At 32.1% G+C, this 26,429-nt stretch overlaps 2 protein-coding genes across 2 annotated transcripts; one reads left to right on the forward strand and one right to left on the reverse strand.

Annotated features, from left to right (window-relative positions):
• Positions 1 to 9,444: 9,444 nt before the first annotated feature.
• LOC133797139 (acid phosphatase 1-like) lies at positions 9,445 to 11,497 on the forward strand. The gene is made up of 3 exons (XM_062234948.1): positions 9,445 to 9,980; positions 10,828 to 11,037; positions 11,158 to 11,497. Exons 1-3 carry the CDS (start codon positions 9,592 to 9,594, stop codon positions 11,333 to 11,335), a joined length of 777 nt encoding a protein of 258 aa, XP_062090932.1. The 5' UTR covers positions 9,445 to 9,591; the 3' UTR covers positions 11,336 to 11,497.
• A 285-nt stretch (positions 11,498 to 11,782) lies between these two features.
• On the reverse strand, positions 11,783 to 13,485 carry LOC133797138 (leucine-rich repeat extensin-like protein 4). The gene has a single exon (XM_062234947.1). The coding sequence runs from the start codon at positions 13,412 to 13,414 to the stop codon at positions 12,083 to 12,085; it is 1,332 nt and encodes a 443-aa protein (XP_062090931.1). The 5' UTR covers positions 13,415 to 13,485; the 3' UTR covers positions 11,783 to 12,082.
• Positions 13,486 to 26,429: the final 12,944 nt, after the last annotated feature.

The following is a 26,429-nucleotide window of genomic DNA, read 5'->3' on the forward strand; positions in this document are numbered from 1 at the left end:
ATTTTATAAAAATTAGAATTATATATTATATATTATTATTATGATAATAAATTTATAACATATGATTTTATATTAATATAATTATTAAATATCTAATTTTATATTATATATTATTATAATAATAATATTTTATAACATTTGAATTTATATATATCAATACAATTAATAAATATCTAGTTACAATAATAATATTTTATAATATTTAAATTTATATTAATATAATTAATAAATACATATTTTTTAATTATTAAATATCTAGTTATGTATTATATATTATTATAATAATAATATTTTATAACATTTGAATTTATATTAATATAATTAATAAATATCTAGTTATAATAATGATATTTTATAATATCTAAATTTATATTAATATATAATTAATAAATATATATTTTTAATTTTTTAAAAAGTATATTACATTAAATATTTAGATATTCCGCTAAAATTAGCAAAAGAAACCGTTAAAACAAAAGAATGATGTTATCTAAATACTTTTTTATATATGAAAATGAAAAAAAAATATATATGCATATGAAAGATAAGATAAAAAAATGTGGAAGGACACGGCAAAAGTGAAAAGCCCCAATTACAAAGCCTCAAACAAAAGAAATTGGGAAGAGCGTGAACTTATTTTTGTTAGAATACTTTGCTTACTCAGTGTCATTATCATATTACGATAACTGTATATTTATATGCATAGTATTATGATCGAGCCATAATGGGATGGACATAACATACTAATATGCTCGGAGCCCATGGACACACTCTTAACGTCTTTCGGCCAGCTCATTGGGCCAAGACATCTAACTCTCCCTCTCTTTATGTATCAAGGCCCACTAGGCCCATTTATGTTCATACAAAAGAGAGATATACCCTAGCATATGTTGGTGTGGTGTGTATGGTTTAGAGATAAATTCAAGAGAGTAGTGTTCATAGACACCCCTTGCTCCTCTTGTTATTTTTGGCTTCTCTTGGCAGGTAGTACGCAGTCATTAACCGCCCCATGAATGATGATGTTGGAGGTCATTTTCTAACTCAAATTTCATTAAAGGCATGCCTCAATATTCTATGAGAATGTATATATTGTGATTGATGTTGTAGAATATGATTGTTATTGTTTTCTACTCATCCTTCTTTAATAAGTTTAACAATTGGTATAGAGCCAATTCATAAGAATTTGGGGTTGTCAAAATAGTTTTTTTTTTTAATATTTTGACTATTTTTTCGGATTTTTGGGTTTTTTGTTGATTCTATCAATCCAAATTTCGAAATGCATAGTTTTTTTTTCAAATAAATGTTACATTGAGTTTGTACATCATGAATGTGACTTGTGGGTGATATTTTTTATGATTATTGGACACATATTTGGCCATTTCAATGAGTTTTTTCAAACTTTTTTGAGTTCAAAATAGTTTGAGATGATATGGTTTTTTAAGCTTGTTTTAGCCAAATAATTGTTATGGTTCAATAGAAAATGAAATTTGGAGCAAAACCCCCAAAACGACGTCAAAAATAGAGTTTTAGGGGGTCAAAACTCGACTTGTGCGACTTCTGGGTGAGAAAACGATGTGTCGTTTTCCTAGCGACAAAACGACATGTAGTTTTCTGTCAAACTACATGTCGTTTTATCCCAAACTACATGTCATTTTATTACGTTTTTGGGGTTATGATTATTATTTCAAATTTTTTGGGACAATTTTTTTACTCCAAAATTAATTTCTCAATTTTGGCATTGTTATCACAATATTTTATTAAATGCATGGCTTATAATATGTTTGTTTATGATTAATCGTGTGAATATACTATGGTCTAAAGTTTAATTTAATTTTTTTTTATTATTAATTCACATAATTATTTTCATAATCTTACAAGCATGCATGTTCTCACAATTATTAATTAAATTTCTACTTGTGTATATGAAATATTCATAATTTTAATATTATAACTTTTGTAAAAATAATATTTCATATTCGTAGATATTGAAAATTGTGAGGTTGTAACAAATTTGAAAGCTTATGTACTCACCTATCGTGAGTCTAAGCTAGCAAATTTTGGAATCTTACTGATTATTTTAATATCATACAAGGTCAATCTTGATTTACTTTCCATAATTTTGCTATATGTGCCATTTGTGATTTTGTGAATCATTATTTTTTGGGCACATAGTATGGATAATTTGTGACAAATTATTGATTGTTGTTGAAGCATTAATTATGTTGATTATTATTAAATGCTTTAAATTTATTTTGGTAATAAATTTTGTTAGATTGATAATAGGGTTTATACCTTTTTGGACCCTGTGTTTTTTCCCATTACCTGTTTGGACCCTGTGTTTTGACAAATTACTTTTTGGACCCTATGTTTTGTAAAATGGTTAAAATAGAACCCTAAACTCAATTTTAATGAAGAAAAAATTGAATATAACAACACAGTTTTTAAGCAGAATGATTTTATTTTTGTTCTGAATTGTTAGTTTGGTAAATTATTTGTGATTTTAGTTGAGAAAACATTGACCAAAATCGGGTTTAGGGTTCTATTTTAACCATTTTACAAAACATAGGGTCCAAAAAGTAATTTGTCAAAACACAGGGTCCAAACATGTAATGGGAAAAAACACAGGGTCCAAAAATGTATAAACCCTTGATAATATGCGTATTTGACCTCATTTGATGATTATGAGATTAAAATTATACATTGAATGTGTTATGCTTACCTATCGTAAGATTTTGCATGTCAATTATTGAACATTGTGATTTATTATTATTATTTTCTATCGTGTCAATCACAAAATACTAAGATCCATACAAACAATTTATTCATTCTGTCGATGATTTTATTGTTGGGTAGGATGCTTAGATGGTGAAAGAAGCACATTAGATGTAAAAAAATGCACAATTTTTCTATCATGTCAGTAGTAGATTGATGCAATTGGTTGTGACACTTGACCTTTTGGTGTGGTTGTCTTTACCTGCATAGGAGTCATATGGTTTGTTAGAATGACTCTAGCATGATATGATCATTTCTACTAATAGATCATTGAGAAAGCTAAGGAAATGAGCACATAGCATAATCTTTGTTCTTACACGCTTATTGCTATTACTCTTAGATATTTCTTTTAGCTTCAAGCAATCCTAAATTCTCTACCATTTTGATTTTCGGACGGGACAATAATTCATATGTTTTTGACATATCGATCTCTCATTAGAAAAATGGACTAGGCCTTAGAATTGATTAACCTTGATGTCATAGTTGATTTTTAAAAGATGCCAAGATACTCCTTAATCAGTGGGAGTATTGAGATGGGTGTCAATTGACTATAGTGAGGTGTATATGTGTCGATTGATCCTACTATGATTGATTTTATGAAGATGAGATTGCTTAGGCAGTTCCTGAGGTATTTGAAGTTAAATTCTTATATTTTACAATAATGATGAGTTCATAAGACTAGTATTTTGGTTTTATTCTTTGAAATAGTTTTGGTGGAACTAGTGAATCATTTGTTATGATCTTCCTTATAATTGAGGCTCAAGATATGACATGGATCATAAGTGGACAAATTTTTTATGAATATGACAATAGATGTGTGATGGTCATTATCTATTTTTAAGGTAACAATCATGTTAATTGTGGATGTCTGTAAACATGATGAATTTGTATTTAATGGGATAATGCATGTGTACTCAATATCATATCATTGCTGCTACTGACTTTTGAGGATAGTTAAGCTATGCCCTTTGGGATATATTGATTTATTAAAGTCTAAAGGGATAGAAAGTTTCCACATTGTGACATTGTCGTTTTAGTCACAACTTTGGAGGAAAGGTGAAAAAGATTAGAGAGAATTAGGCATTGACTTATTCAAGATTAGTACACATGTTCATTGTGAGATGACCACCAATGGCTGTCAAAGTTAGTGATAATGGATTCGGTACTCGTTTGTCCATAATGATTGATCTATAATACCATGTAGAAGTTTTGAGAGAGATGCAAAATATGATTATTACTTTTTGATGAGATCTCTCTAGCATGGCTATCTTGGGCACAGTCTTCTCAAAGTTTTGACTCATTAAGGCTTAAAAAGGCTTTTGTGTTTTAGAAAGCTTCAAAATAGAAAACACCCAAAGCGATTAATCCAAACATGCATAATGATATGCAATCACTTCTTATATGTATTGTTTGACGAAGTGACAAGTACAAAACGAGATATATATATATATAGTCTCAATTGTTGTAGTACATGCATGTTAATGGTTGTTATTATATTTGAATATCTCCTGGGCCAAATCATGTGTAATATATGCATCCTATCGGTATGATGTTATACATGTTTTATATGACTGCCTATTGGATAGCGGAGATTAGTATGGTGTTTGTTAATTATATTGGTCCAAGTGGGAGAGACATTGGAATTTTGTACGGACCAATATAATCACAAACATAATTCTATATTCACAACCATGTTAGGTGTATTGAAGAGAAAATATGGGTCAAGCTCTCAAAAGGGATTTAGATTAAGTCATTCATTCCTAATAGTCTCATATAGGTTATGATTGAATATGGTTTCGTTTTTATGAATTTTTCGGAAGTTTTAGAATTATGAGACAACATAGGACCTTGTGTTTGGAAATCTCAAAGTTTAATCGTGTAAGAGAAAGTGATTACTTCAAAGATTACTTTTGAGAGTGTTAAGTTTTATACATCTGTCTTTTCTAGCCACCATTGATAACAATTAAATAAACCCGTCCAAGTTGGAGTTTTATACTGGTGTTAGTGAGGGTTCAAAATATTCTATAGTTGTTATTTAATTTAGCTTCCGCTGTTACTATTATTGATCCTTAGCCAGAATATGATAAGAAACTTCATATAAAGGATCAAAACAGTTTTACAGAATTGCAATTCTAAGCATGAAATAAGATTGATGTCATATACCTCTAAATTGTTAATCGAGAGTCATTAGTAGTTCTTAATCCTTATTAGTCAGATGATATAATAATATCACGATTTCCAAGCTATGTTCAAGCATGAAAGTTTAGGCTTAATTACATGGTAATTGAGATTTTTATTCTGATGGAAGTTCATGTTAAGAACATACTATTTGATAATCAAATTAAGGTGAATTAAAGTCTATGGCTAGTCACTATTCTAATAGAAGAAACTTGTTCATTTTGTACTATTATTTAAGGATGACTTGGAAATCAATGCTCAAGGATGTAAGAACCAATTTCTTATTTAAGAATATCACATGACTCAATTAAGCCTTGAGATGGTGACGGACAAATAAGACACCCGAGTTCGATGGATTGAATCCATTGTATGGAAATGCATCAAGACAGTGACGATTAAATTCTGAATAGGGTAAATTCGAAACATTAACGTTAGTCAATATTATGTGATAGATCAGTGGGAGTAATGATACTATTCTATTCAAGAGACAAATAAATCCTTATTAGATAATCTCTACCAAATGAAGAATCCTTGAGAAGCCTCTCATGATCTAAGTATTTAGATTCTTCATGATGATATCAACAGTAGACTGAATTGTCTCATAGTTTGCGTCGACTAACTTTTTGTTGAGATTAATGTTTCAATTTCATTGAAAATCTTGGAATAGTCTAAAATGTGTTGCATTATAAAAGGCCTAAAGCTCACGCGTATTGATGATGACGAGAGATCAAATTTGAGATTTTCCCATATATGCTTATTAAAGACAGCCTCGTGTTTACTCAAGTACACGCACCCCTTGTGATATTTTGTTGCGGATGTGCTAGATTAGTACTTAAGTTACCATCCTTATGGTACCAAGGATGTATTGACATACAATAATTGATTTTTCTTTTGTGATACCGATTAGACAGGCTGCATGGATAGTAAAGTCCATTAGTAAGCATTCATGATGGTAGGAGGAGCTATTTTGTGATTAAGTGTCAAATCAAATGAATAACTACAAATTCATCTATCATACATAGATGTATCTTGGTAAGAGAAGTAATTTTGTGATCATGTGTTGTATGGACACTTACATCATCCTCATTCGTAGAGGAAGTTAGAGTGGCGTGTTACGAGAACATTGATTATATAGTGTAACTGCGATATTTCGATTTAGGATTAAGAGTTGCTGACTCTATTATGAATTTACTGAACGTATGTGATAAATGTCGCATAATATCTTTCTCTCGGAACTTGAGAAGTCTTGTTACTCAGATAGTATTGATGACGTTCCATTTGTGATGAGAAAGTAGTAGAGTCCTCTATTAGCATTATGACACGCACTTATAGATTACATGTCAACGACTACACTGACAAGACTTACCTAAATGTGTGTACTAAGAAGACATTTCTTAGTTGGATTGTTATGTTCTCGAGATGTATTTTGTCAGTGGGAGTTACTTTTCGTCTAATGATGGACATGTTAATGATTGTTATTTGTTGTTGAATATATGCACACTTTGGATCACTCTTTGATATTGTGTATGCACATTTGTTGATGCGAGCTTATGGCTTAGTCTCACTATCGTGTTTCGAGTGGATCCACGTTGAAAGTTATCGCCATGCTTTACGAATCTCCAACATCTAGTTATGTGTTATATTTATATCCTATCAATGTAATATGATGCATTACTAATTTTTAATCTTTTGTGTTCATTGAGATTCTTGCATATAGACACTATTTTCAGTGAGCACTTTTTTGTGTAATTATGTAGTCCAAGTGGGAGAATGTTAGAATACTTTATCTAGATTGACATAATTAAGCATTGCTTACTCAGTGTCATTATCATATTACGATAACTGTATATTTATATGCATGGTATTATGATCGGGCCATAATGGGATGAACATAACACACTAATATGCTCAGGGCCCATGGACACACTCTCAACGTCTTTCGGCCAGCCCATTGGGCCAAGACATCTAACTATCCCTCTCTTTATGTATCAAGGCCCACTAGGCCCATTTATGTTCATACAAAAGAGAGATACACCCTAGCATATGTTGGATGGTTTAGAGAGAAATTCAAGAGAGTAATGTTCATAGACACCCCTTGCTCCTCTTGTTATTTTCGACTTCTCTTGGCAGGTAGTGCGCAGCCATTAATGATGATGTTGGAGGTAATTTTCTAACTCAAATTTCATTAAAGACATGCCTCAATATTCTATGAGAATGTATATATTGTGATTGATGTTGTAGAATATGATTGTTATTATTTTCTACTCATCATTCTTTAATAAGATTAACAATTTTAGCAAAAATTAGGCTCAAGACTAATGATATATGTTCGTTTATAAAAAGATGGCACATGAGAGTGAATTAGAATGTAAAACATTAAGAAAATATTCCAATTAAAGTTAAGTGTGACAAAATAAAATAAAAAAACTAAAAATAGAAATCATTATATTTTTACCAAAATTATGTCTCTTAAATATTAGGGCCTAAATATTATTGAGTCAAGTTCCAAATTACAAGATTCAAATTACTTTCATAAAGACACAAAGTCTAAAGTAAATTTGAATTTTATTTCACAATTCTTATCAAAATAGAATTGTAATCTCCAAACTTATTCAAGTGAGATTAAAAATGAGTTTCAATTCAAAACAAACTCAAAGTCTCAAAATAATACAAATTCACTAAAAAAAAAATTTGAACTACTTTTGACTATTGATTCCTCCAAAGGATAAGTAGGCAACCTAATGGCTAAAGTTAGATTCAATCACAAAATCAAAATTTCTCAATGACGTCATTCAACTCAAACTATCCAAACGAGATCATTCACCTCAACAAAAATCCAAAGTGAGGTCATTCACCTCAAAATATCAAAGCAAGTTAATTCTTTACAAAGTTCTCTATGATACAAAATCTTTGAACTGAGAAACTTGATTCATTCAAATGACAAGTAGGCAACCTAAACTCTAATGTTAGATATAGTCACAAACTTCCAAAATTTCTCAATGAGATCATTCACCTCAAACTTTCTAGACGAGATCATTCACCTCAACAAAAATTCTAAAAGAGGTCATTCACCTCAACACAAGTTCTAAGTAAGGTCATTCACCTCATAACCCTACCTTAAATGGTTAAAATCTCTAAGCAACTTACTTCTTTATAAAATTCTTAAAGATATAAAAATTCATGAAATACGTTTGACTTGATTCCTTGAAAGGATGCGAAGTCAACTTTGTCGCTAAAGTTAAATGCACTCACAAATACCACAAATTCCCAAAGTCCTCGAATATCAAACACAACTATCAAAATTCTATAAAAGTTCATTCATCTTGGAATTTTTCATAACTTTCAAAACATCAAATAATTCCATGATATGGTCATCTACCGTAATTTCGTAAATTTCTAAAATTATCATGATTCCTAAATAATCATTCACCAGAATTCTTCTAGTTACTTTCTAAAATAGCACATTCAAAATTACAAGTGACTTGATCATTCAACAAAGAATATACGTAGGCAGCTCAGTTAGTCAAATTTACTGAGTGCTTACTGAAGTAATTAGTCTCATCGTAATTGTAATAAAAAAAACATTTCTTTAAATAAAAAGAATGTAATTAAGAGACTATTATTATAATCTTAGATGAGTTCAAATTTATAAACCTTTATGCTATAAATTTAGCATAAATAAAATTGTGTTGTGCATTAACCTTAATCTTTTAAATTTGAAATTTTTATCAAACACCACCTAAACTCGAAATTCAAACCTGCGTAATGGAAACCGATATTCAAATGAGTTTCAAATGAGTTTCGGTGTTATATTTCCCCAACCTAAATTGAAAATTCATTCGATGTTTAGTGATATTGTCAGCAACTAGCTTAGCTGAATCTATTATTTTGTGGTATAAGTTTGAACTAGTTTGTATTTAGTTTTTAATCCAACGTATTTTTTTTTACATATTTTTTTAAAATATTGACAACCTCGAACAATTTTGAACCAAATGAAATTTATCTTCTAATATGAGCGAAATGTCTGACATGAATATAAATTGATTTCTAATTCGATTTGGAATGATGTACAAATAATTATGTTTTATGTTAATATTTACAAAATCTTCGTACTGTGATTGTCTTATGTATCTACACGTATATTCTTTACCTATGAATAGGAATAGGATGGTCTCCTAACGGTACAACTCTCCCATTCCGCTTATTCCTTTTGTAATTTCCTTGTTGTGTATTTATAGACTGATACAAATACGTATATTCAACATGAACCTGTATTTATATATGAATGAATAGACCGGTTGATGGATCAGCTTTATCTAATTTTTTTAAATAAAAATATAAAATTAAAGAAAACATTTTTTTCTTTTTAAAAAATGATTAGCCGTCCGATGAGATGATAGGCTAAGAAAACAACGGCCTCGATTATAAATACACGTTAGAAATTGTACAAAACGTGCATTTTTTGGCCACTCATCATGACAAAAGACATTTATAGAATGAAATTACTGTTCTGTACAAAAGGACCCGAAAAGGTCTTCTGTTTGTGTCTCTGCCTCCCTTTCCTCATTCCATTTGGTCTTTTCCATACCTGAGAGAAAGCCGGGAAGCTCTCCGGGGAAGACTTTTCTCGGTTTTCCGGCAATGGCCTCCGGATCCGGTCGAGTTGTATTCACAATCCTTCTCTTGTTCATCGGTCAAATCCCTAGCGCTTTTCCCCAAAGTATTATCCAAATCTTGCCGAAGAAGAATCGAGTCTCCGACGAAAATGCTTTGTACTGCGACAGTTGGAGGTTCTCCGTCGAGACGAACGACGCCGGTTATTGGACGAAGATTCCGACGAGATGCCAGAGCTTCGTGAAGGATTACATGATTGGTGACCGGTATAGGTCCGACTCGGAGGTCGTTGCTGGTAACTCCTTGACGTTTGCTAAGTCTCTGGAGATCGCCGGAGATGGGAAGGACGCTTGGGTCTTCGACATTGATGAGACTCTTCTCACGAATTTGCCCTACTACGAGGCACACGGGTTTGGGTAAGCCTGAAACGATCTCCAGCTTTTAGTTTTCCTTGAATACAGTATTTTATTATTATTCTTAAAAAAAAAAAAAGAAAAATGTTGCTTTTGTGATTTGTGGTCAAGGAAGGTTAGGCATGTGGTTGAAACGCCATTGGTGGATTGAATGGACCATTTGAAGTTTGACGCGATGAAATATCGCATAGGAGGCCGAAGTAGTATGATTGATTAAGTGATTATTGGATCTAACTTTTGTTTTTACTGCTAAGAAATGCTAATACACTAGTTCTGTAATAGGAGTGCATTTAACATTAATGCTAATAAGGAAAACAACATAGAAGGAGCATAAACCATTCAAAGTAACGTATTTGCTTTCCTACTTTAGAAACTTTCTTAGAATACAACAATAATAGAATTAGATTTTAAATTTCTATTTGGTTTTATATGAAATTTTCAAACATTGGGTACGTTTGGTCTTTGTCTTATTTCTAGACTTTGATGGTTATTCTGTTATAGGGCGGCGAATTCAAATTTTTATCCACTATGCTTGATAGTTATCAGTCTTTCTAACGGGTTTCATGATTATCAATCGACCATTGTAGACTTTTAGCTTGACCCGAAATCATGATGAAACTGCAATAATGATACAATACATGAAATTCATTTTAAGATAAATTTATTCCTTGTCCAAAAAATTCAAGTATGTTGATTTCTTTGTCCTGTAATTGTGAATAATATATACAATGCAAGTTTCGGGTTTGATTTATTCTTCCTAAAGCAGATTTCTTTTCACACGATGTCTTTCTTTAAGCTGTTTATGAGTATTTGAGAACGTTGTGGTCTCAAAACTTTGTTTCTTGAACAGATCAGAGGCCTTTGACGAGAAATCTTTTGATGAATGGGTGAATTTGGCTGAGGCGCCTGCTATTCCAGAAAGTTTGAGCTTGTACAAGGATCTACAACAGTTGGGGATTAAAATTTTTCTTCTAACTGGGCGGAGTGAATATCAAAGGAATGCTACGGTCGAAAACCTTCTTTCCGCAGGCTACGAAAATTGGGAGAAGTTGCTTTTAAGGTACACAACACTAGATAGTTGATTATTAAAGGATCAATACAATATGGTACAACAGAATTTAATATATATATATATATATTTGGCAGTTTGGCTGATTTCTTTGAGTAACATTGTCTACAGGGGACCTTCAGATCAAGGCAAACCGGCCATTGTCTACAAATCTGAAAAGAGATCGGATTTAATAAATGAAGGTTACACTATTCATGGGAGTTCAGGTGATCAATGGAGCGACTTGTTGGGTTTTGCAATAGCCCAGAGATCCTTTAAACTTCCGAATCCAATGTACTATATCGCCTGAACAAAATAGATCACCAAATTTAAGACTATTGGGTAATTTGATTGCTTGTTATAATTCTCTTGACAACTGTGATGATGGCGTAGTCATTTGGTGAGTTGTGTTAGTATTATTCTTTAATAAGTAACATCAAGGTCTCAACATTGAAAATAAGAATTTGATCAAGGATTATTCTGTCGTAGATAGCTATAATTGAGCATGCAGACCTTGGAAAAAGATAAAACAGCAGAGTCTAAATTGGTCTTTAAACAATACGACAGAAAAAATTGACGTTGTTGGGTCTCATGTGAAGGAAGATTCTGTGCTTTATAAAATCTTTGGAAAAAAAAGAACAATATTCAATGCATTCCCGTGATTCTAAGCCGACAAACGCTTATGATATTTCCAGCAGGAAACATATGAACCCATATTAACCAACATTATCAGATTGGTATAACATGGAAAATCACGTGACATAAGCATATAAATTCACTTTTTTTTAATAATAAAGTTACAAGTTTTTTATTGGTTAATATGTGATTAAAAGTATTTTATCTGAACACTACACAAATAATAAAAAAAAAAGTAAAATTGGCTTAGCTTTCTGGGTATGATCTATCTCATCTGTTCAAGACAGATACCAGAGCTTTTAGCTGTACTATATCCTATTCGAGAAAAGAAATAAATGGGGAAGATCTAAATCATAATTGCTAATAATTAATAATACAACCATCCAACCACTTTTTTTTTCTTTTCTTTTTCCACCCTCACTCATGGTGACTCTGAGCTTGTAACGTTCTCCGTACCTATAGACGCTGCCCCACAAACAAGGGACTCGGCAGCCGGAATCCTCAGGCAATTTAATCCGCCGCCGGGAATGACAGAGCATTCCGGTTGAGGTCTCTGCATGTATTTCCCTGGAATGCAATTCAAAGAGAAATCGAACCCGACATTCCTGTAGAACAGCTTGCTGCATTCCTGGCTGAACCCAGAAAAGAAGTTGTAAGCAACGGTTAGATTCATGAGACTTTTTAGTGAACAGACCAGGTCTGGAAGAACCCCAGAGAGCTTGTTATGGCCCAAGTTGAGAACTTCCATGTCTTGAAGGCAAGACATGGTGTCTGGCAAATGACCCATCAGAGCATTGAAGCTCACATCCAAAACTTGAATGTCTGTGAATATCCCTACTCCCTCAGGAATGCAACCCGTCAACTGATTGTTCAGAAACAAAATCTCTTTCAGTTTAGAACCACTCATGAATCCGAAGCTAAAGGGAATATCTCCACTGAACTTGTTATTAGCTAAGTTTATCACTGAAGCTTGGGAGCTCCCCAAACTTTGTGGAAGCTCACCTCCAAATTCGTTGTTGTTTAGAAAGATGGCATCAAGTCTTCCAATGAAGAGATTTTCAGGAATGGGACCTGAGAACTTATTGAATCTGAGGTCTAAGTACATGAGATTTGGGATATCGAGTGTGACACTAGGAAAAGGACCTGAAAACTGGTTGTTACTGAGGTCCAACTCTAGGAGGGACGTAAGGTCCTTGAAAGTTTCAGGAACAGAGCCCGAAAACCTGTTGGTGTTTAGGTGAAGAAGAGAGATATCACTGAGTAAAGAGAGCTCCTTGACTAGAGTCCCTTGGAGATTTGCATGGTTGAGATCTATTCCGGCGACCACTGGGTTAGGCGTTGCTCCCATTTGAGGTTGGGGATCTGCACAAAACACTCCTTTGTAAGAACACACATCGGTTCCCACCCAAGTCTTTAAAACCCCAGATGGATCATCTGTGATCGCAGACTTCCATGCCTGTAGAGCAGTGTAAGCTCTCTCTAGCTTCGCTGCCGAAGAAGAATCATATGGCGTTTCGCCATAGGTTCCACCTCCTCCAACCCAAAAACCTCCACCTCCACCTCCACCTCCACCACCACCGCCACCGCCTCCGCCGCCGCCGCCTCCGCTGCCAATGCCAACACCAACGCCGCCGTTACCAGAGCCGATGTTGACACCAACACCGACACCAACTCCACCGCTCACACCAAATGCAGCTTCTGTGAAAATTGTTATGTGAAAGAGAAGAAAAGCCAGAAGGCAGCTCTTCTCCATTTTCAGGTTCAGAATAGCGGAGATGTTTCCCTTTCTTTTGACGGATTTACTTGTAAGGTTGTCCAAATAAGGTTGTAGCATTAATGATGGAAAATGGTGGGGTTTATTGGCTTTGGGCCTTTGGCTGGTGGTGAGTGGTGACCAGTGCTCTGTTTTTTTTAAAGCCCCTTTTTTTATTTTTATTTTTTTGTACTGTACATTTGTTGACTTGTGGGGTGAATGGACTGATCAGGTTTGTGACTTAAGTATCAATGTAATGAAAAAAAGGCAGAAAGTATACGGAATCCTTAGTGATACGAAGTTTGAGTTCAGACTTCCAAGCTTGTCTATTGTTTCTTTAATTTTTTGGTTATAATTACACTTAAGAAACTTGAATATTTTAACCCAACTATTCCAATAATCAAGGGGGTGTTCAGTGAATCTGTGGCAGCAAAGCCTTTGAATCGAACTACTTTGACTGCTTTGAAAACAACTTCTTGAAAAATAAGGATATTTTGAACTAGTTCTTGATATTTCACAATGAGTATTTTGCCTAATAAGCTATATTTAGAATTTTCGACCCATCCAATGATTAATATCAAATTTCATAATCCAACACTGTTCAAAAAAGGGCTTTCATTACTTTTACTTTTTTTTTTACCACAAACTGTAGAAGTATAGTGTATGGTTCTTAATGTAAAAAGCAGTTATGTTGCTTTCAAGAGTAAAAAAGAAAGAAAAAAAGTGGTGCATAATTTGAGCTTGGTGGGTTATTCAATTCACTTCCTTAAATGTTTGTTTCACTTTCTTTTGTTCTAAAGGTGAAGAAGGCAGAGAGCCCCAATAGCAATACCTAACAAAACAATAGTACTTTTTCTTTCAATTACTATTGTCTTTTCCCACTGGTAATTAATGTAGTTTAATATGTTTTCAAGTGCCAACTGTCAAGCTGTCCTAATTATAATTTCTCATACCAATAAAAACAAGTGTTTTAGCTTTCTCTTAATTTTTAGCTCAAGTTATAATTGCAAAAAGTGCACACAGGTTTGAGGAAGCAGCCTATATCAGACAAAGCCTTTTCACTTATTTTCCATTAATGAGAAGTAGATAGCTACACTATGCACCAGCTGGCTTTGGCCTTTATATGAACTTCAACAAACCTGACTTCATTGTCATTTGAATTAACCAATGGAGAAGAAGAGAACCCTTTTTTTCTTTGCTATATATAAACCTCATTAATAATTGTTTCGAGCCGAAAGTGGGACATCTTTTCTCTCAGAGATTTTTAAAAAAAAAACAAATTACAATTAGTGCTACAATTAATATTACTCTAAGCCTTGCATTTTGTTATATGTGTGTGACCAATGGAAATGGAAGATGTTATTGGTTCATTTGATTCAATTTCTTCAAATGAATTAAAGTTTTGCGATCGAAGTTCACATTCATTAGAATATATTAATTACAAGAAAGAAAGACTGTGGATGTTGATTGATTTTTTGTTTAATTTGATTTAATAACTTGAACTGTATAAAAGAGTTGAGAATATATGGATTACATTCATTATAAGATTATAAGGACAAATATTACAAAACATGAAATATTCTAAAATTCTATATAAGTGCTAATTTATATTAGTTTAATACAAATCGTACAAATATTTGTGAAAGGAAAAAAAAAGATTGCATAAGAAAATATCTTGACAAGATCTCTGCGTATCTTTTATAAGGATCATTCATGAAATTTATATTTCTGCATTGAGTTGAGTTAGTTATATATATAATTTAAAGTTACTCATAAAAAAAGAATATGCTCAATTGTTTATATAAATATATTTATAAATGCTAAATTATTTTTGTTTGATTTTAAACTTTAAAATATATATTTAATTTCGACAATTTAATGTAACTTTATATAGTTGACTTTTTAAGTAACAAACAAGAAATTTTCTCATCATCTAATTATTAATTTATTCAAGTTGATCTATTATATTTAATTCATACATAAGTTTCATGTTTATATTATTATATTAATTGCGTTAATTGTGAGGAAGGTATTACTAGTGAATTATTTCATTATCTGTTTATAGTAATTACCGTTGTCTTGTGAGAAAACTTTGGAGAAATAATGAATAAGATATAAGAACATCTCCAACTATTACAAAATTTGTAGTTATATATTTTTTCTATTCTAACCATAACACCAAAAGTTCCATCAAAAAAATATTATTTATTATTATATTATTTTTTAATAATATATAATATTTTTTATTATTATATTATTTTACTAAAATCATCACAATTATTATATACAATTAATTATTTCAATAAAAATAAAATTATTAATTAATTACACGACAATAATGCTATAGATTATTAAAACTCAATAAATTAAAATATTATATTACATATGCTTAAATAAATATTACATTACTAGAGAACAAATATTACAGTAAATTAAATCGAAAACATAACACACACTTGAAAAGATTAATGAAATTATACTAATTCCCCTAGTTAGTATATTCGTTCCACATGTGTTCAATTAATGCATTTCGAAGTTCAATGTGAGCTTGCTTATCCTTGATTTTTCTATGTCTAGCAATGAATTCTTGAAACCGAGTATTATCATCGCCCACCATCTCAACTTCTGGACTTGGCACTTCGACTCACTCTTCAATTGATGCATTAACATCATGTTCATCTTCTATTATCATATCATGTATAATAATACACGAAGCTATTATATCATGTAATACTTTCTTATTCTAAATGTGTGCTGGTCTTGCCACAATTGCAAATCTAGACTGCAATACTCCAAATGCATGTTCTACATGCTTCTTGTTTCATTGCAAACAATTTCTTTTTTGGAGTGCGTGGAACATGAGTACTTTGAACAAGAGTACACCATTTTGGATATATACCGTCGGCTAAATAATAACTCATATGATATTCTTTTCCTTTAATCACATAATTAGCGGGTGGAGCTTTATCTTCAGTAAGATTAGCAAAAAGATGGGATGCCTCCAGCACATTAATATCATTATTAGATCCCAGTAGACCAAAATATGCATGCCATATTCAGAGATCATAGTCAGCTACAACTTCAAGAATAATAGTTGGGGATCCAGTACAACCGGCATATTGTCCTCCCCAAGTCATTGGGCAATTTTTCCATTTCCAATGCATACAATCTAAACTACCCAACATTCTTGGAAAACCTCGACATTCACCAATGTGGAGTAGTCTTGCAACATCATCATCGTTAGGTGATCGAAGAAAGCGGGCTCCAAACACCTCGACAGCAGCACGACAAAATTGCTTCAAACTTTCTAAAACAGTAGATTATCCTATTTTGATGTATTCATCGGTAGCATCTGCCGGTACACCGTATGCCAACATTCGAAATACAACTCTTACTTTTTGCAAACCCAATAGCCCAAGTTTATCGATTCCATCCCTTTGTTGGACGAAGTAGTTGTCATGGCCTTGTATGGCATCAAAAATACGAAGGAATAAAGCATGACCCATTCAAAATCTTCGACGAAACATTGACTCATTAAACCGAGGATTCTCTGCAAAATTGTTGTTGAAGAGGTTACGATCAACATTTTCACGGTCATGGATGATAACTATATGACCAGGAATTGAGCCTCGACGTGAGCCTTGGTTGTTTTGGTGTTGAGCAAAGGGGAAATTGTTATTTGCGGTAATTTGACCTACCACCTGCGTTTCTATATCATTATAATAGTCATCATCCGAAGAAGAAGACGATGACAAATAAGATGAACTACCACAATAAGAATTCATCTTTATCAAAGTTAAACTGTATATTTTTTTTGGTCTACTTGATATTCATGTATGATGTAACGCCTTGGATAGCCAAGACCGTCACACTGAGTATTTTAAATAATGCTAGACTCTCTAAACGAGTCTCTTGGCCATAAACATGCATCTAAACGTGATTAATGATTTATGGTTAAATTTTTTGGTCAAAAGGAATAACTATTTCATTAAAATGTTTACGTTCGTACATGAGATCCCAAAATAAACATTTTAAAGGTTATTTACAACTCAAAAGTTACAATAAGCCGACCTAAGCGAAAAAATAGGATTTAACCTTAGTTCCTCTTAGAAACCTCGGTCGTGATGGTCGAGTAGCCTCATATGTACACGTCGCCACCGAAGCTCTCCAACTCATGGCCGATCCAGCTTCCTTTTCCCGTACCTGCACCACAAAACACCCATGAGCCGAGGCTTAGAAAGAAAACTTAAACATTCTCATAAAAAGTTAATGACATATTACAGAATCATAATAAGCATGCCTAGCAGTAATAACCCTACTCATGTATGCATTTTATTCAGATAAGTAACTACAGTGTCATATCAGGGCCCATTGCCCTAGAAACATGACCATAGAGTCACACTGGGGCCCGTTGCCCTAGGATATGAGACTATAGAGTCACCTTGGGGCCCATTGCCCTATCCAATGTATAACCAGCTTTAGAGCTGGCCCAGCGTACCTGGCATTTTAATTTCCAATGACCATAGGGTTAGTCAAGCGTATATCATGCTCTTGATTAGGCCTAACCATATCGGTTTGCGCTCCGCACGCTATTTCCGCCCTTGACTTATAAGTCAATGCTTTCAACCAGCGCTCAACATGCTATTGCCACCCTTGACTTATAAGTCAATGCTTTCGACCAGCGCTCAACACGCTATTGTCGTCCTTGACTTATAAGTCAAGCATTTTCAATGATATAATGCAGATGAACATACATCATTTAACAATTATCCATATACAAAGCATCCAAGCATGCTTAATCAAACAATCACAGGCCTAATCATAACCATGCTCATTCACAGGGGCCCGAACCCTAATCATATCCATATTTAACAACCGGGTTAAGCCCTAATCACATATATCACGTATTGGGTGCAGTATTCTTTCCCCTTGTCTAAGCACTGGCTAATTAACAATGACCCCCGAGCATGATCCCGTTTCGAGCCCTAGCGGTACCCTAGTCACAACCATAATAAGTAATATCCATCAATATTGAGAAAATGAAGGCTTCTGGACCGAGTCCTAGCCTCCGGGACCTCGAATTATACTAAACTGGATAGTAGAACCCTTTTCGAGCCCTTAGGTTCGAGTTCCCACCACCTGAAGCCTTATTTGGACAATATCCCTAATTTGAGTCGCAGCGCCCCTCACTAAGCGTCGTGATTCTCCACAAGTCAGAGAGCCCTGACCCTATTTCACTGAACACGCGCTACGGGGCACCCCACCAAGCATCACAGTGCCATGGCAGTTTAGAGAACTGCGCTGGCCTCTGAGTTCATGAGGGTCGCAGCGCGACCCTGCGAACCCAGTTTTTCAAACATTTCTCCGAGCCAATTCCCTCAAAATTCACCCCAAAGCAGTACCAAACCCATAATTGAGTCTCAAAACATCATCAATACATTATAAACATCAAAAGCCAACCTTAAACTTAACAAACTATCCACCAAGTACAAAATTCAAGCCTTGAGTTCCAAAACTCAAGAATACTCTAAAACCAAACCAAAATTTCAGCAAAAGCATGGTTTAAAGCTTACCCCAATTGACAATTACGACCCTTGAGTTGAACCTAATCCAACCTTAGCTCCAAACTCCTTCAATTCAAATCAACTCCTCCAAAATTCAATGATTTTAAATAAACCAAGTGGGAGAGAAAGAGAAAACTGAGAGAGATAAAGAGTGAGCTGAGAGAGAGAGCTGAGTGTTCTGTTTCTCTTTGGTTTCCTACCCATGAAGCAATCTAGTGACTAAGTCACTTCCTTGGCTCAAAGACTAAAATGCCCCTTGCTTATGTTCTTGCTTTCTAATGCCCTTAAGGGCAATATCGGCATTTGCCACATTTCCCACTAATCTCATTGAACGCCTCATAATTTTCCCGTTATCTCCAATATCCTCAAATAATTTTCCATTACATGATAAATCCTGGTAATGTGCTAAATCTCCAAAATACCCCTAGACTCACCCTGAGCTGAGTATTTGACCCCGTTATGACTAAACCACTAACTTGCTCCTCAGGATCGTCTCGTGCTGAATAACCCAAATATATCCACATAATAATGTGGTCTCAATCAGAAAACACATATAAATTCAAATATGTCATCAACGGGCCAAAATTACGAAAATGCTCTTTTAATAAGAAACGAGCCCACATGTATGCTTAATACACCTAAACATACAAATATAGTTATATCATAATATAACTCACATAATTTATATAATCATGCATATAATCACGTAATACATAATTAAATTAATTATTGCCATCCTGACCCCCTAATCAAGACACTAAGCCTTATTAGGGAAATTGAGATGTTACATATGATATTCATGTTTTATAGTGTAAATATCCTTATCTTATCTGACTTTTTTGAAATTCTGAGATAAGAAATCTAAGAAATTAATCTATGCTGCTGGATAAATTTGAGCACAATCTCTATTGTTGCATTGTGTTTTCAAATCAGATCTTATCTTTACTTTTTCAAATTCTGAATATAAGAAATCTGAGAAATTAATCTAATGATGAGGAGATCACTACTAATTGAATTGAAAGACCTATGAGTGTGAAAAAAGCAAAAGCAAAACAACTAGGTGATGAACAATTTTAAAAACTAATGGAACAAAGTCAAAATCTTGTTCAAGTTATTGAAAAGGGTAATACAGATAGAAATGAACGTCATAGAAGAAATGCTGATGATAAAATTTTATTTACAGATTTGGATTCTATATCCGGTCTAGAGTTTCATCAGTACATTCAAAATGAAAAAGAAGAATTTACAGAGAAAGAGCACAAACATCCGAACATGGTGAATAAGGAGAAGGATCTCAATATTAGAGATCTCAATATCATCTCATTATCAAGGAGAAAGAGCTCAAGTTGAAGACCAACCATCTCAAGATCAAGGGCAAAGATTTGAAAATGTCCCACAATATTATAGTCAATATTATGATTATTTCGGCGGAACTGGAAATAATTTTACAAATTATTAAACTATTGTCTTAGTTTATCCTTACTTCTTTTAGTTTATGTATTTGATTTTAACTTTTAATGGATGTTTAAGTTTCTCATATTTTATTGCAATGTTTTAAGTTTGCAATGTTTTATTGTATTTTGATAGAAGTTTCTTCAATTTAATTCAGATTTTCATTTTCTTATAAGTATAAATATTAACTAAAAAGATAAAATATTATACATAAATTTAATTAAGAAAAAATTAATAGTACTTTTATTCACAATTTAACCCACACAAAATAAACCAATTTTTAAACTTTATTAACATAAATAATAATATATAAATATATTTAAACATTATAAAATATAATATAATAATAATAATACAATATGCAAAACAGCGCCACTGCATATATATGTCGATCAAATGCTGCTCGGTTGGAAACAAAACAAGCACTCCATCACCATTTTTGCCACGAGTTGGAGATCACTTAAACTTTGGAGAAAATTTTAGAAAAGTGATGAGATATGTAATAGTAAAATAAAGTTGCATTGATTTTTGTTCTTTTTTATGAACAAACAAAGAAGATTAAAAAATAAAATCTTGATTTTTATTATCTCTATTAACTTCCCATTTGCTTTGACCAGGCCAAGTAGCAGTGACAAGCCATGTTCCCAATCCCAAATGAGGGGATCGAAAACACTAGACAACTCATAATTAGAAAAGGAAAGTTTCATATGGAGAGATGATCTTAAGGACAAAGCAAAGCAAGCGCATGCCTCTTTTGAGACCACTGAAACCGATCGATCTCTAATGGGTGGCAGCTATAGCAGCATATTATTATTATTATTATTATTATTATTATTATTCCATCTCCCATGGCCATTCATAATTTCATATATAGCCTCCCTCAACTCAATGTAAATGCACTTTTTATGCTCGCCCACAATAAATTAATATCATCATGACGACCTTCACCAACAGCAAAAATAAAATTATACCCTTTTCAAGGTAGTCATATGTACATATATACATGTAAGTATATACTGTTTTGGATTTATGTACAAATGAAGAAAGTGTGTTCCACAAAATTACTATTAATAATAATTAGAATCAACTCAAACAAAAGAATCGGGTAAATGTGAATGCTTATAGAAGATTTGCGGCTGATATATATTTTTTTTGTTTTGGTAAGGAACAATATAAGATAGATTTGAAAATTAAAACACGGAGAAAGAAAATTTCTTCTTAATGATGGGATTCTAAGCTTTATTGCGCACTGAGAGATCAGCATGATGGTTTAAGTAGGTAAGGTAATTGGTTAGTGCATGTGGTGTAGTTTTCCTTCTTCTATGATATATATATATATATATATAGTTTCAGGCACCATCTCTTAAATATATATGGTCCATGACCAGCTGACTGCATCAGGGTTGCCTTTAAAGCTGCTTCCCACTTCTTTAATCCTCTTAAAAAAATGGATTGAAACACAGCCAGTTCTATTGAGGCCTCCTTTAGTTCATTGGAAATTTTTAATGCAGACTTATCTTGGATATTAATTTCATTGGAGACAATGTCAGTGGTTAGGTAGCATTTAACTTGATGTAGGATATATATATATATAGAATATTCTTGAACTTTATTTTGTTATATTTTGTCAATTTATTAGTTTTATTGTGAAGACTATATAGGTCTAGTGGAAAGAATGTACTCACAACTTATCATATTTTGTGATTTTTTTCTTTGTTGTCATGGCTCTACACTGGCAAAATGGGACTTGGCTAGTGAGCATATAGCTAGGCTGATGAGCCTGTACTAGTACTGGTAATATAAGGTCATAATTAAATGAACTGCGTTGAATCTCAAACAACACAAGCATCATTAATTCAGTCTTAATTAATTTAATCTTCCCATCTTTGTCACTCATTTTTCGTCATCTGCTTTTTTTTTTCTTCCTACTTTTATGGATTGAAACCATAAGAAGACAACAATTATCTTTGTGGGTTCAATTTTCTGTTAGAAAAGGTTTGATTTAAACTCTTTGGATAAGAAGTCTAATCATACCATCTAGGATTGCATGAATTTGCGGAGCCAACCATATGAGTTTAATATCTTTTTTTATGTTCAATTCAACAAGTGGAATAGTTTGAACTTTGGATGCAAGAAGAATGAGAAATATTAGGATTGTGGACTGATGATTAGTAAAGGATGCTGGGATAATGGTTTACTTTAGCAGCAGCCAGCAAGGCCAGGTTGTGGGCCTTTGGGTCGTTCCTGGATCTTTAACTAAAAGAGTATTGCTAAGGTACCCAACATCCCTTCTCAATTGAAACAAAATATATTTAATAAAATGGAAATATACTCACAACAAAATATGATATACTTCATACATATTTATATAGTACTGCTTAGGAATATATTACCAGTAAAATTGACATAAAAAAACATACACTAGTAATACTAAAGCAAGGGAATATAGGATATTTTGATTAGATATTCACTTTATGTCTTTCATTTCAATAATATCACCAATTAGGACAAAATATATCAAGCTTAATTTTGAAAAAAATAAATGATTTTAAGCACCCTTTTTATTTATTTATATAAAATATTACTACTTTAGAAAACTATTTAAAGAAATTATTTAATAAAAAATCAATGTTTTTTTTGTTAAATTTGTTCAGAATTATATTATAGTAAGAATGAATAAATATTGATTCCATTCTATTGCCACGGTTATCGGTAATGCTTTGAAGATTTGATACAATTGCTTTTAATTACTAAACAGCAAAAAAGCATGATATACTTGGCAATGGCAGACATGCGTATATAACATATAATTATAGGATAATTTTATAATGCATATCTAAAATGGTATGCACAGGTTCATACTTTTTGTGTTTTTTGGGTTGAGAATGTTTTCGGTACGATTTTTTTTTATAACCGAATATATTGTAGTTATTTATAGCATCTTGTAAATTTATAGTGCTGAAAACTAAGTTCAAACATATTCTTTTTTACGCGTATAAAAAAAGTAGTATGAGTGCAACAATTTATTTGAATATAGTTTCCGACACTGTAAATTATTCAAAATTTTCTAAAAATTTGCTAGATATTCTGAATAACTATAATAAACATGATCATAAAAAAAATCGTGCCAAAAACTATTCACGAGTCAAAAACACATAAAGTATACACCAGTGCATACATTTTAAGGTATATGACATTTTAAGGTATAAGACGGTATTACCTTTAAAGTTGTGATTATATGCAGTGGTTAGAAATCTCTTCAACCTCGACGAAGAACAATTCCACGTGGGCACACTTTACTTAATTTGCATTATATACAGATATTTTATATGATATCTCATATGAGAATGAGATGTTTATTATGTAAATTTGAACAAATCGAATTGCATCAATGCATTTGGTGTATTCCAATACGTTGTTTATTATCAGGATATAAGTTATGTTTCTATTATGTAAAATACTCTTTGTTAAATTAATTTTCTATTTTATTAGCTGTATAAAATATGTCTGTGTCTACATTAATTAATTAATGTGGTTGAACCAGCAAGTTGTGTACTGTTATATATTGACTATATTTTGTAGACCCACTGTCACATTGTAAGAAATGGAGTTTAATTAAGAAAAGTTTTCGTTAAATTGTATTTTTGTTCCCATCTTATGGTACTAATATCATACTAGAGTAATATAAGGTCAGTTACCTTACATTAACATCATAAATATTTTGTTATTTCTAGAAAAAATATTAAGTATTATCATTATTATATATGCAGTCTATTTTTTAGGGTGGACAAAGGATAGGGTATCAAGGGTATGCCTATTTTATGATCATATCCCGTGAATTTTTTTTTACACATACCCTATTCTATTATCTTATAATTTTTTGTGGATAGGATACAAATATCACTCTAATGAAATTTAAAACAAAAATCAATAAAATATACTTATAAAATTAAATGAAATATAGTATATATTAAGTATTAAAAAAAACAATAATAATAAAGTATAAATTATTAATACTACTTCTAAAATTAAAAAGAATATAATAAAATGTATTAGAGATTGTAAATACTAATATGATATATAATTTATTTTTGTTAAATTAATTAGAATATAACATAACATATACTCGTACTCTACTTTATACCCAAGTCAGGTACATATTTTCGTAACCTTACCCTACCCTAAAATCTAATAGCTATGGGTAAACAGGTAAAATTACCATCCTATTATTTTTTTTCCAGATTGCAATATAATTGCCTAGTTCTTAATTTATATAAGAGTGCTATTATGTCCTATTCATAATAATCTAGTGGTATGTACTACATCTCTCATAGTAAAGAGTAGGTCTTAAAATTGAATCTCCCACCTCCACAGTAATAATAATAATAATAATAATAATAATAATAATAATAATAATAATAATAATAATAATAAAAAGTACAATTTTGTGGGGCAAGATTCACACAATAGAAGTAAAGTTAAAGAAATCCATATTAACTGCAGCGAAAATTATATCAATTGTTGCATATTTTATTTTTTGTGGGTATCTTATATCGAAAGTATTATTAGTGATTAGCTATAATGATTGTTTTTTACTATCTATATTTTTAGCCTCAAGAATCCATAACAATCTAAAGCAATGTAATTTTCGCTTTTGATGTTGCTTTGATTTACAATCTGATTATTCATTTCTTATGGTAAGTTGTAAGATTGTCTTCACATTTTTGTAAAGGCATGATTTTCTTTATTCCTTTGTCCTTTCACTTCAAGAAAAGAATAATGCTTTTTTGACGAGCACAATTATTATTATTTTAAATGTGGTGTGGGGAAATTTTTTTTTTTTTTGTTTCAAAATTGATAGACTTTTTAGGTGTAACCTAAATATTAGAGGTGAGCATCTAAACCGACAAACCGCGGTGACCGACCGCACCGCACCATACTACACCGCAAACCGCGGTGTCAAAAGTGTAATGGTTCGGTATGGTTTGTATTTTTGCTAAACCGCGCGGTGCGGTGCGCGGTTTGGCGGTGTGAAATTTTGGTTTGCACCGCACTGCACCGCATACTTACAAATATATTAAAAAATAAACTTTACATATATACCATTTTTTATAGTTACCCAATATGAGAGACTTGTATTTTTTTTTTGTGTTTCACTGAACTTAATTGATAACTTGTGATGTTGTTTAGAACTTATTAAGGATTTGTAATGAACTAAGGATTTAGTATTTTTTAAAAAAATTAAATTTTGTTATGACATATTTTTTTACACAAACCGTGGAAAACCGCCCAAACCACACCGCAAAAAATGGTTTGGTGCAACCAAATCACACCGCATGGTGTGTTCTAGTTACTAAACCGCACTTGTGGCGTGGTGTATTAAAAAGTGTTCAAACCGCCCAACCCACACCGTGCTCACCCCTACTAAATATATATAATAGAATATGGGTCATTTCTTGGCTTCTTAATTAAGTTTCATTTTTATGAGCGATCATTCTAATTAAAAAAAGTCTTTATACTTGTTTTGTATTTTGAGTGATGTAATTAACAATTTTTATTAATAAGCATTTGTTTTTTTTTTTTTTGTCAAAATCATGTGTTGTCTCATCATCTTATTAAACTTTATATTTAGTAAAATGTTTCAAATAGAAACTAAAACTTAATTTTAATAAATAAAAAATTGAATAGGAGAGAACATAGTTCATAGGCAGTATAGTTATGATTTTATTTTGAACAGTTAATTTGGTGAATTATTTGTGATTTTATTTTAAAAAGCTTTGACCAACATTGTGTATGATCTCATTTATATAAGTCTATATTATCATGCTCCCTATTGCACAAAATAAGATACAATATAAAACATAAATACATGCATAAAAATGATTTTCATACAGAGATTTGTAAATACAATAATAAAATCATTAGAGTACTTACGAGATGCGTAGCGGAGCAATAACTACACTATTTGGATTTCCTAACATTTTGTCCTTGTTGAATGC

The sequence above is a fragment of the Humulus lupulus genome, chromosome 8 (genome assembly GCF_963169125.1).
Source record: "Humulus lupulus chromosome 8, drHumLupu1.1, whole genome shotgun sequence".
Lineage (NCBI taxonomy): Eukaryota > Viridiplantae > Streptophyta > Magnoliopsida > Rosales > Cannabaceae > Humulus > Humulus lupulus.